This window comes from Vicia villosa, linkage group LG2 (genome assembly GCF_029867415.1).
Source record: "Vicia villosa cultivar HV-30 ecotype Madison, WI linkage group LG2, Vvil1.0, whole genome shotgun sequence".
In the NCBI taxonomy this organism is placed as follows: Eukaryota; Viridiplantae; Streptophyta; class Magnoliopsida; order Fabales; family Fabaceae; genus Vicia; species Vicia villosa.
In genome coordinates, this window is record NC_081181.1 from 84,276,573 (window position 1) to 84,293,554 (window position 16,982).

Sequence of the window (16,982 nt, forward strand, 5' to 3'; positions counted from 1 at the left end):
AGAACTCACTGTTAGTGAACTTGCTGCTGGTTTCTCTGAGACCTATCTAAGGAATGAAAGACTATATGCAAGATTTTTGGAGTATTGAAATGCTCACATTCTCCTACAAGAAGAAAACACAAGTCTCCTGTCAAACATTGATGCTCTGGAAAGAAAGTTGCTGAATACATCACATAACAAAAATTTAGAAGTAAGAGACATGCCTTACATGATGGAGCAGATGATGTCTAATCAAAAGCTCCAACATAGAAGAAAACATCAAGAAAGGGGCACATCTCTCTCATATAAGAGATGCTATCAATGTCGCAAGATAGGTCACTTGAAGTCCACATGTCCTAAGGCTCGTGTACTTACCAAAAGGATGGTCTATCAACAAAGAAAATTTACTAGAACAGAGCCATCTCACCTTGAGCTATGTGATGAGATTGAGCACTCAATTTCTGTCTCAAATCAAAGGAACTTTAGAGGCAAAATAAGAAGTCTTAAAAGAAGGAGACCAAAACAAGCTCCTAGAGCTTGGTATGAAAGGTTGGCTAGAAATGGTTACAAGGAAAGAGCGATAGACAAAACCCTCTTTGTGAAGGATAAAGGTGAAAAACTCATGATTTCTCGGATATATGTGGATGATATAGTCACTGGTGGGATGTCAGAGAAGATGGCTAAGCATTTTGTCAATCAAATATAATCTGAGGATGAGATGGTCTGGATGAAACAAATGCTGTCTGAATATAATGTCACTCAGGATGTCATGACATTGTACTGTGACAATCTAAGTGCTATTAATATTTCAAAGAATCCTATTCAACATAGCAGAACTAAGCATATTGATATTAGACACCACTTCCTAAGAGACCTTGTGGAAGACAGAGTGGTTACTCTAAAGCATGTGGCTACTGAATTACAAATTGCTGATATCTTTACTAAAGCCCCTTGATGCTACTCAATTTGAAAACTTGAGAAGCAAATTGGGTATTTGCCTCTATGAGGAATTATAGCAATTACAATTAAATTTTATGATTGGTCAAAATTTAAATCTCCCTCTCCGAGTGTAATCATTCCCTCTTAACCTCTCAACCCATTACCATAATTTCGTGTTCAGTCTCTTGCACTTCTCACATCTCTCCTCCAACCACAGAAATAACAAGCTCTCTCTATCTCCTCCAAAGTCTCTCTCAATGTCTCAACAGTCAAACCCTCAATCTCCCTCGAAAATGTCTGCTTCCTCTACTCATGTTCAAGGTACAGAGGATATTCCCATTAACCCTAATGAGATTCTTGAGGTCACCTCTTTACAGATGGTGACTCTAGACAATTTTGTGGCAAAGAAGCCAGGAACATCACATGCACGAAGAACCAAACAAACAACAAGAAGACCTAAAAAGGCTATTTCTGGTTATACTTCTCAATCCTCTGTTCCTCCCTCTAGGGAAGAATTGACTAAAGAAGGTTCTAGTGGTAATGTTATTGAATCTGTCCAAGTAAATGAGGATATGGATGCGGCTGTTCATGAAGAAAACGTTGTTATTAATGATGATGTTGATGATGCTGCTAATGTGAATGATGCTGTTAATTTGGACGTTATATGGATGATAATGATAATAAGAATGATGATGTGGAAGAGACTTTTGGTAAGGACGATGTTGTTGCTGATGATGATCATACTGAGGTCCCTGTTGTTGTTGTGGATGATGAAGAGGTACCTTGTGAAGATGATGGTAATGTTTCTGTTGATAAGGATGAGGGCCACACTGAAGGTGGTCAAGCTGAAGAGAAAGAACCTGAGAAGACCAATGCTGATAAGGTGATCAACCTTGATGATCTCTCTGATGATGACTTGGTTGCTTCTATCAATCTAAGTATAGCCAAAAGGCTTATGAGAAGGAAAGGGGAGCAAGTTGTGGATGAGGACTCTCTGAAGAAAAAGACAGTGGTTAAGCCCACTTCTGTTGGCCCCAAGAAATCTTGGAGCAAAGTGGTGCCTATGAAGAGAAAGGCTAGAATTATTGCTGAGAATGAGTCAGATTTTGATGTTGCTCTGGATGTCAATGACATCCCTCCCAAGAAGAAGGCCTCTACTAGCAAGCTTGCTGCTAGTGTCCCTGAAGTGCCTATTAATAATATTTCTTTTCACTATCCATCCAGTGTAATCAGATGGAAATATGTCTATTAGAAAAGATTGGCCTTAGAGAGGAAGCTTGCTCAGAATGCTCTTGAGTGTGAAGAGATTGTGAATCTCATTCATGAAGCTGGGCTGATAAAAACTGTGACTCAATTCTCCAAGTGTTATGAAGTCCTTGTGAAGGGGTTCATTGTGAATTTACATGAAGATTGTGCCAACAAGAAAGCTAAGGATTACTTGAAAGTGTTTGTCAGGGGAAATTGTGTTAACTTCTCCCCCACTGTGATCAACAAATTTCTGGAAAGATCCAATGAAGCTAAGCCTGAGCTGGAAGTGTCTGACAATAAAATGTGCAAGGTAATTACTGCTGGACAAGTCAAGACGTGGCCTGTCAAAGGAAAGTTGAATGCTAGCAAGCTAAGTGTGAAGTATGCTATACTTCACAGGACTGGAGCTGCCAACTGGGTGCCAACTCAGCACAAGTCTACAGTTTCTGCTGTTCTAGGTAAATTCATCTTTGCTATTGGTACTAAGACCAAAGTTGACTATGGGGTCTATATTTTTTAGCAAACTTTAAAGCATGTTGGTAGCTATATTGTTAAAGGCCCCATTGCCTTCCCCTCCCTTATTTATGGAATTATCTTGAATCAATTTCCCAACATTCTGAATGACAAAGATTCTGTGTGCAAAAGAGCAAGCCCTTTACTCTTTCATCATAAGCTCTTCCAAGGAACCCATGTTCTTGACATTATCATTACATCTGCCGAGACACCCCATGGGAGCTCTAAAGCCAGTAAGTCAGCAATTATAGCTATGCTAAAAGAAACATGTAAGGAGCTTGAAGCAAGGAAGCTGAGCCTTGAGAAATTGACCAACTCTCTTGAATGTGATGCTGAGCTTGTAGATAATGCTGATGAAGAAGATGTTGATGGATCTGAGGAAGGAGAAGATGTTGACCCTGAAGGGGAAGAGGATGAAGATGCCAGTCTTGAAGATGGCACTGAGGAAGAAAAAGAGGATGCTGCTTGTGGTGTCGTTTTTTTTACCTCCCCGTTTCACTTGGGAGGACGACACGCTAGACCCTTCACGCGAAATTTGGAAGGAGAATGCGCCCGTGGTGGGATGAATTTTATTTCAGTTCTTCCTACGATATCACACGAACTTTCTTATTTGTCCTACGAGTAGGAAAGGGGAAAAAAGATCTCAACTAAACCCTAGGAGTTTGCTAAGTGTGGGGATTCACCTAGACTAGAAATTCTGGAGTCCGGGAGGTCGGTTATACATAGGGAAGTGTTTAAACACCCTACATATCTGTAGTACTCTACAGGAACCTTCTCTGTGTCATTGTGATTGTGTTTACTACTAATGATTGGGAAAGTTTCTCCTTTGTGTTAGGAGAAGGAATTGAATTGAATAAAAGAAAGACAGACAGGCAGACTGACAAACTGACTATTTTTGGTATTTTATTAGCTCGCTGAGATTCCTTGTGAACCTCATGCCTACATATCCCTAATGGAAGTCAGAGCTTAATGTAGTTCGGGGAACTAATTAATTATTAATTATTTTTTGGGTGCCTTGCTTGAAGCTCAAGGTTGAAGCTTTGAATTAAATCTCTGTTTAAAGTAAAGAGATATGAAGTCATCTTTATAGAGAGGTATTTCTACTATTCCACCACAAACATTTAAAAAGAGTGACAGAATGATTGAATTCATTTCATTAAGAGAGTGACCTTACTTGTGTGTTTGCAAGTATGCTAGTATCTCTTAAATGAAAGAAAGATGCTCGTCCAAATTAGGGAAAGTTACCACATGTCTGGGTTTTACTGCCAGCTCATGCCTTTCACAATCCTAAATGGGAGACTTGATTAAGATGAAATGTAATGTTTGTTTGTTTGTTTGAATGTGGTGAGATAGAAGAAAGATCTCTCTATAGAGATAAGCTATGTCTATCTACTGTATAAAAGATTTGACTTTTTAGCTGGCTTGAATGAGGCCCAAGCTTGAGGCTTTTTGATTTAATGTATTATTTATTGACTCTGGGAGATGACTCCACTGGGGGTTAATTACAAGGAATTTTTGTATTCTGTACAAGGCCCAGAATTGAGGTTGACTCTAACTAGAAAAAATATTATTTTCTGCCTTGTACAAAGCCCAAGGTTGTGGCTGACTGAGTATGAATGACTCTAATAGGGAAAAGATCCTAGATGTTAGGAATCTTTGACACATGAAGTATGGTTTATCTGCCTTGTACAAAGCCCAAGGTTGTGGCTACCTGAATGATGAAGGACTTACTGGGGAGACTCTATTATCTGCCTTGCACAATGCCCAAGGTTGAGGCTGACTATTAACAGGGGAGTTTTATTGTTTTGGTGCCTTGTATGAAGCCCAAGGTTGAGGCTAACTATTTTTGTTGGATTTTTGACTCTATTGAAGGATTTATTTATTAAAAGACTGATTTTTTTTGGAAGCTAACCCTTTCCAGGGATTTTGTCTCAGCTGGTGAGTTTATCTTTTGAAAAGAATGATTTTTGGAAGCTAACCCTTTCCAGGGATTTTGTCTCAGCTGGTGAGTTTATCTTTTGAAAAGAATGATTTTTGGAAGCTAACCCTTTCGAGGGATTTTAACTGTTTATTGACTGAACTTGGAGGCTAAACCTTTCCAGGGGTTTTGACTCTTTTGGGGAATTATCTCCTAAGAGAATGAATCTTTGGAATTGAAGGAGTGATTTTGGAGGCTGACCCTTTCCAGGGGTTTTTGTTAAAATGAAAGAATGAATGGAGGCTAACCCTTTCCAGGGGTTTTTGTTAAGATGAAAGAATGAATGGAGGCTAACCCTTTCCAGGGGTTTTAACTGTTTATTGACTGAACTTGGAGGCTAACCCTTTCCAGGGGTTTTTGTTAAGATGATTGGCAGAAAGATTATCTAGTGGAGACTTCTTGTTTAAAGCCCAAGATGAAGGCTGACACTGACTGAGGATAAACAAAACATGGATCCTAGACTCTGCTAAAGAAGATTAATGAAGATAAGGGTGACGGAGACTGTCCATGTCTCTCATTCCAAAAGGTGTACTCAATGTAAATTTGAGACAAACTTAGCTTGTTTAAATTCTGGCTTAAATTGGAAGAAACTCACCAGGGTATGTTAAAAGGTGACTAAAGACCTATTCCTATGTTTATAAGAAACCTGATGGGTCCTTGTATACAAGCTCAAGAGGAAGCTGGAAATGCTTTTAAGAAGCCTGTGGGTCCTTGTACAAAGCCCAAGAGGAGGCTAATCGAGGGTCATCGAGGGTCCTTGTTATAGCACAAGAGAAAGCTATGTAGTTTTGAACTTATTTTGGCTCTAAGCAAATGGGTAAGAGGTTTCACCGGGAATGATTCCTCTTTGGGTGGATGTGTCCTATTTTTTTGGATTCTATGGTTTTTTCCAAGATGTTTCACCGGGAATAATTCATCTTGGGGGTTTGAACTACAGATCTCTAATTAGGAAAGAGCCTTCACCGGGAAGACATTCTCAATCCTAGGTCATATTCCTATAATATATATATAGTTTAACTGTCCTAGGGTTTACACTCAGACGTAGTTCTAAACAAATATATGCACAGTTTATATTTGACAGTAATTTAAACAAAGACTGTAAATTGAAAGCTTGTAAAGCCTAACCTGGATGGAGTGGAGGCCTTTGAAGAAGTATGTACAAAGCCTTACCAGCAGTTGATGGATAACAGTTGAATATATATGATAAACAGTTAATGTTTTTTTTGAAAACAGAAGAAGTGAAGATGGACATAGGTCACATAAGTATCTGAAGAGTTTCACCGGGAATAATGCCCTTCAAATACCAGAAGAATATTTTGAAAACAGAAAGAGGATTTTGTAAATACGGTTTTGAAAATTGACAAAAAATCAGCTTAGTTAAGGTAAAGATAAAATCTATACCTAAATAAGACCTAAATAATTAGGGTTTTTTAATAAAATTATTTACAAGATAATTAGATTAAAACAAAATGAAAATATATATATTTAAAGTATTTAAGAAAACACTTAAAACATACTATTTTAAACCTAATTAAAATATATGAAATAAATAATATTTTTTTTGTGATTTTTTGATTATTCATAAAATAGGTATATTAAATAACAAGTGTGTGAAAAATGAAGTGAAAATGATTTAATTTGATAGGTGAATTAATTGTGTGAAGTTGTGAGAAAAAATGAAGGGAATTAGTGGTAAAAAAAATGGTTTTGTCTCCTCCAAGGTTTGAACACACGCCCTCTAGGTCACACACCCAAAACAAACACCACTGAGCCAACGCGCGTGTGGTGATAGTAAGCTGGCTTCAATGCAATTCATATAGTGTTCAAGTGTATAGAAGCAAGAAAGAAAATAAAATCAAAAGGTCTGAGGCGAGGGGGATTCGAACCCCAGACCTTGGGCATGAGGAGACTAGGAGCGCATGTGTGGCCACTGGGGCAAGTTATTCATTCGTTTATGAAATGCATATCATTAAATATAAAATAAACTCTGCCCTGGGATTTGAAATTTGCGCGCCACCACCATTGTCATCTTCTTCCTCAAGCTCTCAAATTTTGAATTTCTGAACTCTCTCAACTCTCAACCATTCGCAAAGATGTAAAGACCAAACTTGCTCTAAATTCACTCACGATTCCAGATATGTAACTAATATGAATTTATATTAACTGCATCTACTGAATTATCTAAAATACGTGAAGAACCCTAAAATTTGAAAATTAAATTAAATGGCTATACTGAAGCATAAATGATTGATGATAGAGGGTTTTTAATCCTCTTATGATGCTGAATAGAATTGTGTTGAGTTTTATCCAAAAAGGTACATGAATTAAAGAGGTGGAGTTGAGAAACTTACCTCTGAAAATGAAGATCGTGAGGATGTTGGAGAGCACCTGGGTTTGTATGAATGATCCTAAAAGCTTCCTTGGGACTCAGTAATGCTAACTGGATGCTTGTTGTGACCTCAAACCTTCTGAATTGCTCTACTCGACTCCTTCGATTTGAGCTTCAAGTGAACATGGAGGATGATGAATCTGCAGTTACAGATGAGCTACGACCATCTGAATAGCTTCACTATACTCTAAGGAATGTGCCTGGATGCTTAACCTTGCTTGGAACCTCCTGAATTGTTATGTGGTCCTCCAACTGCAAGTGCTCCAAATGAGAGGTGAAGATGATGATTCTCCACGCCCAGAAGTGTTCCAGAGGTTTGGATCACCTCTAAATGCCTCCCTCAATGTGTTTGAATACTTACTTTCAAAGAGAGAGCTTTGGTTTGAAGAATCCGAGTCTTCTTGCCAAAGGACCTTTGAAAAAACTAAGTATGAAGAAAGAAAAGAGAAAGCAAGAATTATGTTGCTTTGGTGTGCTTTTCTACTGAGATATGCTCTCCTATTTATAGGCAAATGGTTCAGTATAGTTGCAGAGGAGTGAGCTTGCTTAGTGAGGTTGATTTGGTTTTCTTGGCCATGAAGGAAGTTTGCAAATATCTCTTATGCAATGATGAGAATTTTGATTCCATTTGATCAATCCCCTAGCCCTCGATTTTGCTTGATCTTAGGGGACAATTCTGAGACAGAAATGAGCTCTAATTGGTTGGTGAGAAGATTCCTTGGGTGATTCATCAATTTGCCATAAATTCCCAAATGTAATCATTACATAATCACATGTTCTTGTTTTGGGAATCTTCCTCAATTCTTATGCTATGGTGAAAATGAATGCATGGCATGTTTTCAGATGTGTTATGGGTCGTGTAGCATCCATAAGTGAGGTCATGTGCACAAAATTTCAAAGTTCAAAAATGAGGCATGACCTATAATTTCACTTCATGAGGCCAACTTTGAACAAGCATAACTCTTAGCTCAAAATGAATTTGGAGAAGGTTGAACACAATTTGGAAAGCCCTAAACATCTACTTCAAATCATTAGTTTATGGTTTCTTCAGAATCCTTTGGAAAATTTTTGAAAAATGAGGCCAAAGTTGGAAGAAAACTAGGTTAAAACACTTAGAAAATTTTCTAAGTCTTTATGACCTAAAACTTCAAAATTTCCAAATCTCTTAAATGGTTGATCTTTTGAAAAGAGTTGCTATGTAAGATGTTTTTTTATTTTGCAAGATCTACAACTTTCATGTTGGAAGTTTTTTGAGTTGTGTAGGTGAAATTTTGAGTTCCCACAATGCCCTCAAAAACCCTAATTCCCGACTTTTCGCTCCTTGATGATTCTTCTTGAATTTCTTTGGTCAAATGACTTTAATATCCATATATTGATGATATTGATCTTTGAAAGTCATGGTTTGACCAAAAATCTTAAAAGTCAAAGGTGATCCCATACAGTTGACTTTTTCCAAATAAAGTGAGGTTTTGGACTTTTGTGTGGAATCAAGATCTTCTCCTCAAATGAGTGATGTAGATGGGTTGTATTGAGGTAGTAGAGGTTCTTGAATCATGTCTTGAGTTTTGGATCCATGCCCTGATTAAAAGTCAACTATCCAGATGAATTAGGTTAAAAACCCTAATTGTCGACCAGATGAAATTGGTGACTGTGGATCTTGAATTGAGGTGTGATGTCCAGTGGATTTTATTGTATGGATCATTTGAAGATGATAGAAGTCTTTAATAGATGTCTTGGAGCTTTTTGGGGTTTCCCAAAGGTGATCCCTGATTTCAGTCCTTGATAGGCTCAAAAACCCTAGTCTGGTGACTTGAGTAAACCTGTACTCAGATGACTGAGTGTCTAATCAATCATAGGTGAATATAAAAGTGAAGCTTTTGAGTCTTATGATTGTGTTAGAGACCAATCCTTCTATTGGTTGATCCTTTGCCTGAGTTTTCTTGTCTTTGAACATCCTTGATTAAATGCCAGATGAAGAAGTGACTGCTCTGGGTACTTGCTTTGACCTGATGAAAATCCTGAAGATATGTCATCTCAGGGGGGTCAAAAATTAGGGTATGACACTGCTGAAGGCTCTGAGTCAGATGACTAGATCTCTTTTTATCTTTTGATGTCATTTATTTTGATTTCTATTGGATATGTGTCGGTTCTTAAAATGTGTTGATATGTTGCATTGGTAACATTTATGGCTAAATAGGGGGAGTAGTACTATCACCCCAGAATTTATTATGTTCAGAATTTTTGGCTAATTGTCTTTTGTTTAATGATCAAGCCAGTTGAGTAGCTAGCTGATGTGTGTTTGATAGTGTAGCTATCTTGTAGAATTCTGAGATGAGTATGCTGGTTGTATGTTGTGCAGACTTAGTATGTGGTGTTGTTTATGCCTTTATTGGGTATGTGTGTCAGTATTAGCCATTCTGCTTCTCTGGTCGTATGCTAGTTTTTTTTCTACTGATGTGTTTCTCTGATGGTGACCATATTGTTTTAGCCAAAAATTTGCCAAAGGGGGAGTTTGTAGATGTTCTTGATTGGCTGCCCTTTGTGGTAAAACAATGTTTGTTTGTGTTGTTGTCTTGACTGATGTCATGACTTTATTATGGTGTGCTATGCAGAATGTGTTAGGTTGCTAATACTGGGTTCACGGTGCATGTCAAGCTGGATGTCGTGACATCACGCTATGACAGCTTGATTGCTGTTTCTATTTTTGTCTGTTTGTTTGTTTCCTTATTTATCTCAGGAGGTATTTTAGGAAACATATTATTTGAGTGCTAATTTCGAAGTGATTCTTGCTGCCCTATTATTTAGGACTCTGAATCGTGGAGATTGGTTTAAGTGAATTAAACCTAATTTTTGTTTCTCAAGCCCAAGGCCCATGCTCTATCTTATATAAAAGGGCATCTAATCCTAATTTGAAGACTCAAAGATTTAGAGATTGAAGAACGATGTTTGAGTCTGTGTTTCCACTGTGTGTTTGTGTTTTAGGATTCTCTTGTGAGCCAAGCAATTGTCGCCTAGATAATTGTATTGGACTAGTGTTTTTGTTTTGTACTTTGGTTGTGTCACTCTAAGCTTTTAAGCATGACTGTTGTGTCTCTTGATTGAAGCTTATAAGCAAGATAAAGATTTGTTCAAAGTGTGTCTTCAATTTTCTTTTTATAATTGTCTGTTTGTTATCACTATTGTGAATGAGGGGGAGTGAGTAGGGACTCAGGTCTAGCACTAGATTGAAATTGCATTGGGTAGGTATTAAGTGAAGAGTTGTAAACGGGGGAGTTTAGCTCTGAATTAATACTGCTTATAGTGGATTTCCTCCTTGGCTTGGTAGCCCCCAGAGTAGGTGTTGTTATACACCAAACTGGGTAAACAATTATTTGTGTTCTTTACTGTTTTTGTATACTATCTGCATAATTTTTTGCTCTGTGTCTCAGTGGATGTCATACCATCCGATAAGACATCGACTGTCTGGTACTAAGAATTTTCAGTGTCCACAGAGAATGGTTGGTTAGATTGTCGTTCAACGGTTTCTATGTTTTTGAGCTCGGGTTTGAATTAACGGAAAGTAAAAAGATATAAACAGGAAAATAAATACATTCTTTGGAAAGAAATAACTGATTTGGCATGCAAATATACTCACACGTCACAAACTTAAACCTATCGACAAATTATACTCAACCTATAATACTCATCAGTATCATCCAGCATCACTCAAACCCTGAGTCATTTCTAACCCAAAATAGAGAGAACTACTATATCATCTCGGCAATAATCTCTCAGCCAACCAAAATAACACACCAGACACCAATATCAATCGTATCGACAATCTCTCACCCACGACAACTAATACGGAAGCATTAAGCTTCAACACCCATTAATATTGTTAGCTCTAAATCTATATCTAGAGTCTAGAAACTAACATATAATCATCCTAGATAAGGATTTGAGCTGTATATATTAATAACAACCTAAACCCCGAGTACAGAGCAAAAATCTAAGAACAGAATCAACACAGATTTATAAATCAAATTAAATATAATGCCATGGGCGACAAATATACATGAGTTCAAAGTAAAAACATAAACAAAACCCAACTAATAGAGAATTCACAAAAAGGAAGAGAAATGAACCAAAAATCTCTCGGTTTGTCAGCTCCGATCGACGATCAATCCACCTTCAATCATCCAAATGCAAGCTCCATAATTGTTTTCTAAGCTAATCCTAACCTAAGAATGAAATTGATGGAGTAGGGACACAAAAGTCCCCAAAACAATAACCCTAGAAATGTGTAAAATTAAGTATATAAACACAAACTTCCCATAGCCTTGCTAAGCGAGCTCACCGCGCTTAGCGGGCTTATATTTATTAACAAGCTAAACCACCTCTGGAGGAAAATATATGGACCTAGAAAAGTGACCTCGCTTAGCGGGCTTACCGCACTAAGCGAGTTTCAAATCTCAGCTCTGGCCCTGTTATTGAAAACTATAAGCGCGCTACAACTTGGCTTAACAGGCTTCTGCAGAATTTTCTCCTTATTGCTCAAAAATTGCGTATCTGAAGTCATTCCTTCGACATTTTATCGCTCAAGGCTATGATATGCATCAATACCTAAAAATGAAGGGAAAACAATTAAAAGGTACATAAAATTAATCAAAACTCAAGTATACAAATATTTACACAAAATTTGAGATTTTATTCTAAAAACCAAAAGAATAGAATTAATAAGTACCACAAATATATACTCAAAATAATGAAATTTTGGCAATTATCACACATGTATTGAGTTGATGTCTTGCATTAAATCTATGTGACATTACACAACTTGTTAATAATCTTGTGTTGACTTGTAATGTGTTGAGATATCTTGTTACGTGATGATATGATGTTTTATGAAAGGAATGACTATGTGATATTTGATGAACAAGGTGTGAGTATGTTGTACATATACGTTGAAGCATGTTGATATGTTATTAGATGTGCTGCTCTTTCAATAATGTCTTTGTTAATTGATTATGATAACTCACCTATTTTGTTTGAATGTTACCTCTACATGAGTAACATGCAGTTACTCAGGAGTAGCTTGCTAAGTAAGTGGAAAGATAGCTCTTAAAATAACTTCGGCTTTGTGTCGTTTATTTTAGTAGGGTCTTGCTCTTATCATGTAACATCGGGATGGGAACCTTTTATGTTGATATTTTTGTTGATTTCTTTTGTTGGAGCTCTGTTTTATGTTGTTGAGAGTAGAATATTTCTTTTATGATTGATTTAAGTTGAAAAGGATTTTATGAAACCATTAAGGTGTTTTAGTTATCGTTGAAAAATATGTTTTGAATGTATTCTGTTGCGTTGTTGTTCAAATGTGTTTGGATGTCGTGTGACATCCCAGGTATGAAAATGTATGATGTAAATTCTTTCGGTAACCCGTGTTATGGAGTAGGACTATTTGTGTGTTTATGTTTTTATGATGTGTGACACCCTTGAAGGTGATTTTTGTTATTAATTATATTTAAATATGCATGTTTGGTAGAAGGGTGTTACAACTTTCCTTGTGTGTATATACCCCGTTGTCCTCAACATTCTCACAAGTTGCGTTTGTCATGAATTAAACCTCCAAAAAGTACTGACATTATGAAGGTTTATAACACAAATTATCTAGAACTTAGTGAGGTTTCTTTGCGTATGTCAAAGATTTTTTTTTCTCGTCCCTGTGACTGTTTCGTGGGTGTAGTTTACTTTTTTTTCTTCTTTTTGGTTGGTTGGAAAGAGTCTGTTTTCATTTTTTTGTGAGTCTGCTATTGTTTCAACTCTGATTTTGTCAATTTTTGGCTAAAAAGGGGGAGAATAGTCTTCTTTCTGTCATTGGGTTTTGTCACTGTGTTGTTAACTTTAGGGGGAGTATGGCTATATGTCATAAGGGTTTTCTGTTTCTGTTTCTATTGCTACTTAAGTTATGGTTTTATACATGATGTTCTATCGAATGGTCCAATATCATGTATGTTGTGTTCTTTCTTCTGTTACATAGTCTTCTAATGAGCACTGCTTCTGTCACGTGGTCTTCTAACTTGAATTATATAAGGTAGAATTCTTTTTGGTTTCTTGAGGCTACAAGGGATGTTTTCTAGGTTCCTTGTGACAAAAATTTGGTTCTGGGATTTAGGGGGAGTATCTTGGATAGATCTGAACTGTAGGATATCTTTTCCCTCATGTGCAAAGTATACATGATTAGCATGTAGCTTGTGTCTTGGTCCTCTTCCCAGGTTTTTTGTGCAAAAGGTGTTTTAGCCAAAATGTTCCAAAAGGGGAGATTGTTAGCTCCATAAGCTTTGAGGATGGTTGGCCTTAATTTTGCTAAAACATGCCTCTGGTGACGATGACAAACAGAATGTCATAACATCCTAACTGATACAACAAAATTGGACTTCAAGCATAATTGTTTTGGTACAACAGAGTTAGGGCTTCTTTGAAATGATAGTTGTTCTAACATATTTCATAACATCATGACAAAGAACATTAGTGCAAAGCTGTTTTAAATCTTAACAGATATAGTTGGATCTTGTGAAATTTATTCCAGATATATCTCAGTATATTTTGCAAGTCAAGATGATTTTATCTAGAACAAGGAAATCAAATCTCCAACATAATTAATATTTATAAATAGAAGATTAAAGATCTGAAGATTTGTTGTAAGATTTAAGGAGAGTTTATTACAAAAATGATAGAGTTGTAAGCGTGTGGATCAAGCATTTGTGGATAAATAATTTGAAGCCCAAAGACTTCTGAAGACTATATATAGACAACCCTAGACCTAGTATTTTGCTTCTGTTTTGTTTTTATCATTTCATAGTTTGTAAATTAGGATTTAGGATTTAAGGGTTTTGAGAGTCTCTTGTGTAACTTGAGATGTACGTCACCCTTTGTATCTTCTGATACTTGTGGTAGACATTATTTTTCTCACTCGGAAGCCTTTAGGTAATGAGTTGAGTTTTTGTTCACACTCTTTAAGCTTTCTAAATTTAGAGTTGAGTGTTGTTCTTGATCAAAGCTTTTAAGTAAGCTCAAGTTCTATTCTTAGTTGAAGCTGTGAATCAAGACTAAGTATATTTTACTGGAAGTGTAGTCTTCTCTTGTCACTAGGTTGTGACTTGTTTATTTGAAGTGTGATCTTCAATTAGGTGAAAGGTCGTTGATACAGTAACTGGGACTGGGACTGGGACTGTTAGACATCGCTGCGGTGATTGGAAGTGAGATAAGATTTCTCATATCTAGAAGGTTCTTAGTTAGAGGTTGCACAAGGTAGTGATTAGGATGAAAAGTTGTAAGCAAGGGACTTGTTTAGGCTCTGAACTAATACTACTGCAGACTTTCTTCCTAGCTTGGTAGCCTCCAGAGTAGGTGATGTTGCACCGAAATGGGTAAACAATTCTGTGTGTTATTTTTGTTTCTGCATAATCACACTATTTTAAAATTATGTTCAGGATGTCATAAAAGATGTCGGAACATCTATCTTGACATTAATTTTGTTATTAAGATATCAGTATGAATATGTTATGCATATACCTGGGAAATTTCAAATAACAATCCCCCTTTGGCTATTTTTTTAGGCAAAGCACAGATAGCACAGATTAAACACTTCTTCAAGGAAACACACCACAAATAATACATGCGCAACTCAAAGAGAAGTAATAGAATTGTGGTGTGCCTTTTTATCCCCGTAGTTTCCTCAAAAGAGACAACAGATAGAGTATAAATCAATGGAGAAATGACTAAACAGAGCCAGAATAGAAAAACATTTGAGAAACCAACAAAGCATCAGCAAATCTTATAAACAAGCATGATGATATGCACATTCTTCAGGACACTTTTACTAAGTTTTCACAACATAACGAAACCAAATAAACATATTAACTAAATCACACCCATAAGCGTCAGCTTATATATAACACCAACCCACAACTTCTTAGGAACACCAAATAGAAGCAATAGTATTTATTGCATATAATCATATCATCATATCCTCCTGGTTGCCTCAAAATGGGAACGAGTACCATAAAACAAGAATATAATAACACATACTACCAATTTATTTCTTTTGAATACTCAAAATATCACAAGTTAATGATGGAATGCCAATAGGTGGCTGGATGACATGAAACTCAACATGTTTAACAGTTTGATAAAGACAAAATTCTCCATATTCTAAGGTAGCATGAGTTCTTACCTGGTAGAGAAAACCAGGGATGCAACAACATAATTCATCTGATTGCAGACTTAGAATTTTAACAAGACCTTCAGAAACACCTTTTTTAAAGTGGATATGAAAACTATTTCTTGTAGAGTCCTGGCTTCATGGATACGTGTCTTGAGAATGCGACTTTCACCGGCCTAACCATAGGTTCCATATTAGGCATATCTTCATCACCAACTAAACCAAATTTATTAGTAATGGGAGCATTGGAAGACTAATGCCAGTGTCATGTTTCCTAGTAAACAACTTGCAACTGAAATTTAGCAACACAGGAGCAATACCATCATTCTTAACTCCATAAATTAAAGAGAGGAAAATAATAGGAAGTTTAACCACAAGTTCCTTCACCAACTAAGGAAAACAAGATCCAACATTCAACATTGTCTTCAAAGATTAAGCATCACTAGTAAACTTTATAAATTCACTATACTTCAAAGCTTCAACATAGAGTTTATCAAGATCCATTTTCCTATTGTAAGCAAAATTCCATTTGACGAGACTTTCTTTAGAATGAATAGGAACAGATGGAGAGTTCTTGGAAAGGTTCTTTCCTTCAATAAAAATTTTAACATTTATAAAACCCTTTACACCATGCTCATTAATCTTCATATTTTCATGCAATATCTGTGTGACAAGTTCCTCAATATCATGCTCTACATCTTTTGTGATCGAGGAAGTTTTCCTTTTTTGGGCAGCCTTTTTCTTCTTAGATGATTTCTCACTAACAACTATAGATATATTATTTTTACATGTATTCTCCTTCCTCTTAGGTGTCTTATTTGTCTTTGCCATAAGTAGGAACCTTATTGTAAGGAGTCATCTTAGCCTTATACACAACCTTTTTATTTTCAACATTTTTTAGGAATTCTTGCCATACTTTTTACTAAGACCAGCATTCTTAGTTACACCTTCATTGATAGGGCATACCCAACATGAACTTCATTGTTCTCAAGGATAAAAACCTCATAAGCATAAACAAAGTCCTTAGCAACTGTGGTGTCGTTTTTTTTACCTCCCCGTTTCACTTGGGAGGACGGCACGCTAGACCCTTCACGTGAAATTTGGAAGGAGAATGCGCCCGGGATGGGATGAATTTTGTTTCAGTTCTTCCTACGATATCACGCAAACTTTCTTATTGTCCTACGAGTAGGAAAGGGAAAAAAAGATCTCAACTAAACCCTAGGAGTTTGCTAAGTGTGGGGATTTCACCTAGACTAGAAATTCTGGAGTTCGGGAGGTCGGTTATACATAGGGAAGAGTTTAAGCACCCTACATATCCGTAGTACTCTACGGGAACCTTCTCTGTGTCATTGTGATTGTGTTTATTGCTAATGATTGGGAAAGTTTCTCCTTTGTGTTAGGAGAGAGAATTAAATTGATTTAAAAAGACAGACAGACAGACAGACAAACTGACTATTTTTGGTATTTTATTAGCTCGCTAAGATTCCTTGTGAACCTCATGCCTACATATCCCTAGTGGAAGTCAGAGCTTAATGTAGTTCGGGGAACTAACTAGGGAAATTAATTATTTTTGGTGCCTTGCTTGAAGCTCAAGGTTGAAGCTTTGAATTAAATCTGTGTTTACAGTAAAGAGACATGAAGTCATCTTTATAGAGAGGTATTTCTACTATTCCACCACAAACATTTTAAAGTGACAGAAAAGCTGGATTCGTTTCATTAAGATAGGGACCTTACTT

General features: G+C 36.6%; 1 protein-coding gene across 1 annotated transcript; it reads left to right on the plus strand.

The window, feature by feature from the left end:
* The first annotated feature begins 1,211 nt into the window (after nt 1-1,211).
* Nucleotides 1,212-15,503, plus strand: LOC131649500 (uncharacterized). Its single transcript, XM_058919262.1, has 5 exons — nt 1,212-1,553; nt 1,604-2,104; nt 2,171-2,624; nt 2,724-3,154; nt 15,375-15,503. Exons 1-5 carry the CDS (start codon nt 1,212-1,214, stop codon nt 15,501-15,503), a joined length of 1,857 nt encoding a protein of 618 aa, XP_058775245.1.
* The last annotated feature ends 1,479 nt before the right edge of the window (nt 15,504-16,982 follow it).

Excerpts from the sequence above, each read along its gene's own strand:
- LOC131649500 (XM_058919262.1), top strand. The coding sequence starts at position 1,212 with ATGTCTGCTTCCTCTACTCATGTTCAAGGTACAGAGGATATTCCCATT. Across the intron at positions 2,105-2,170 it reads TTGCTGCTAGTGTCCCTGAA|AAAAGATTGGCCTTAGAGAG; the intron begins GTGCCTATTAAT and ends TATGTCTATTAG. Across the intron at positions 2,625-2,723 it reads TACAGTTTCTGCTGTTCTAG|GCCCCATTGCCTTCCCCTCC; the intron begins GTAAATTCATCT and ends ATATTGTTAAAG.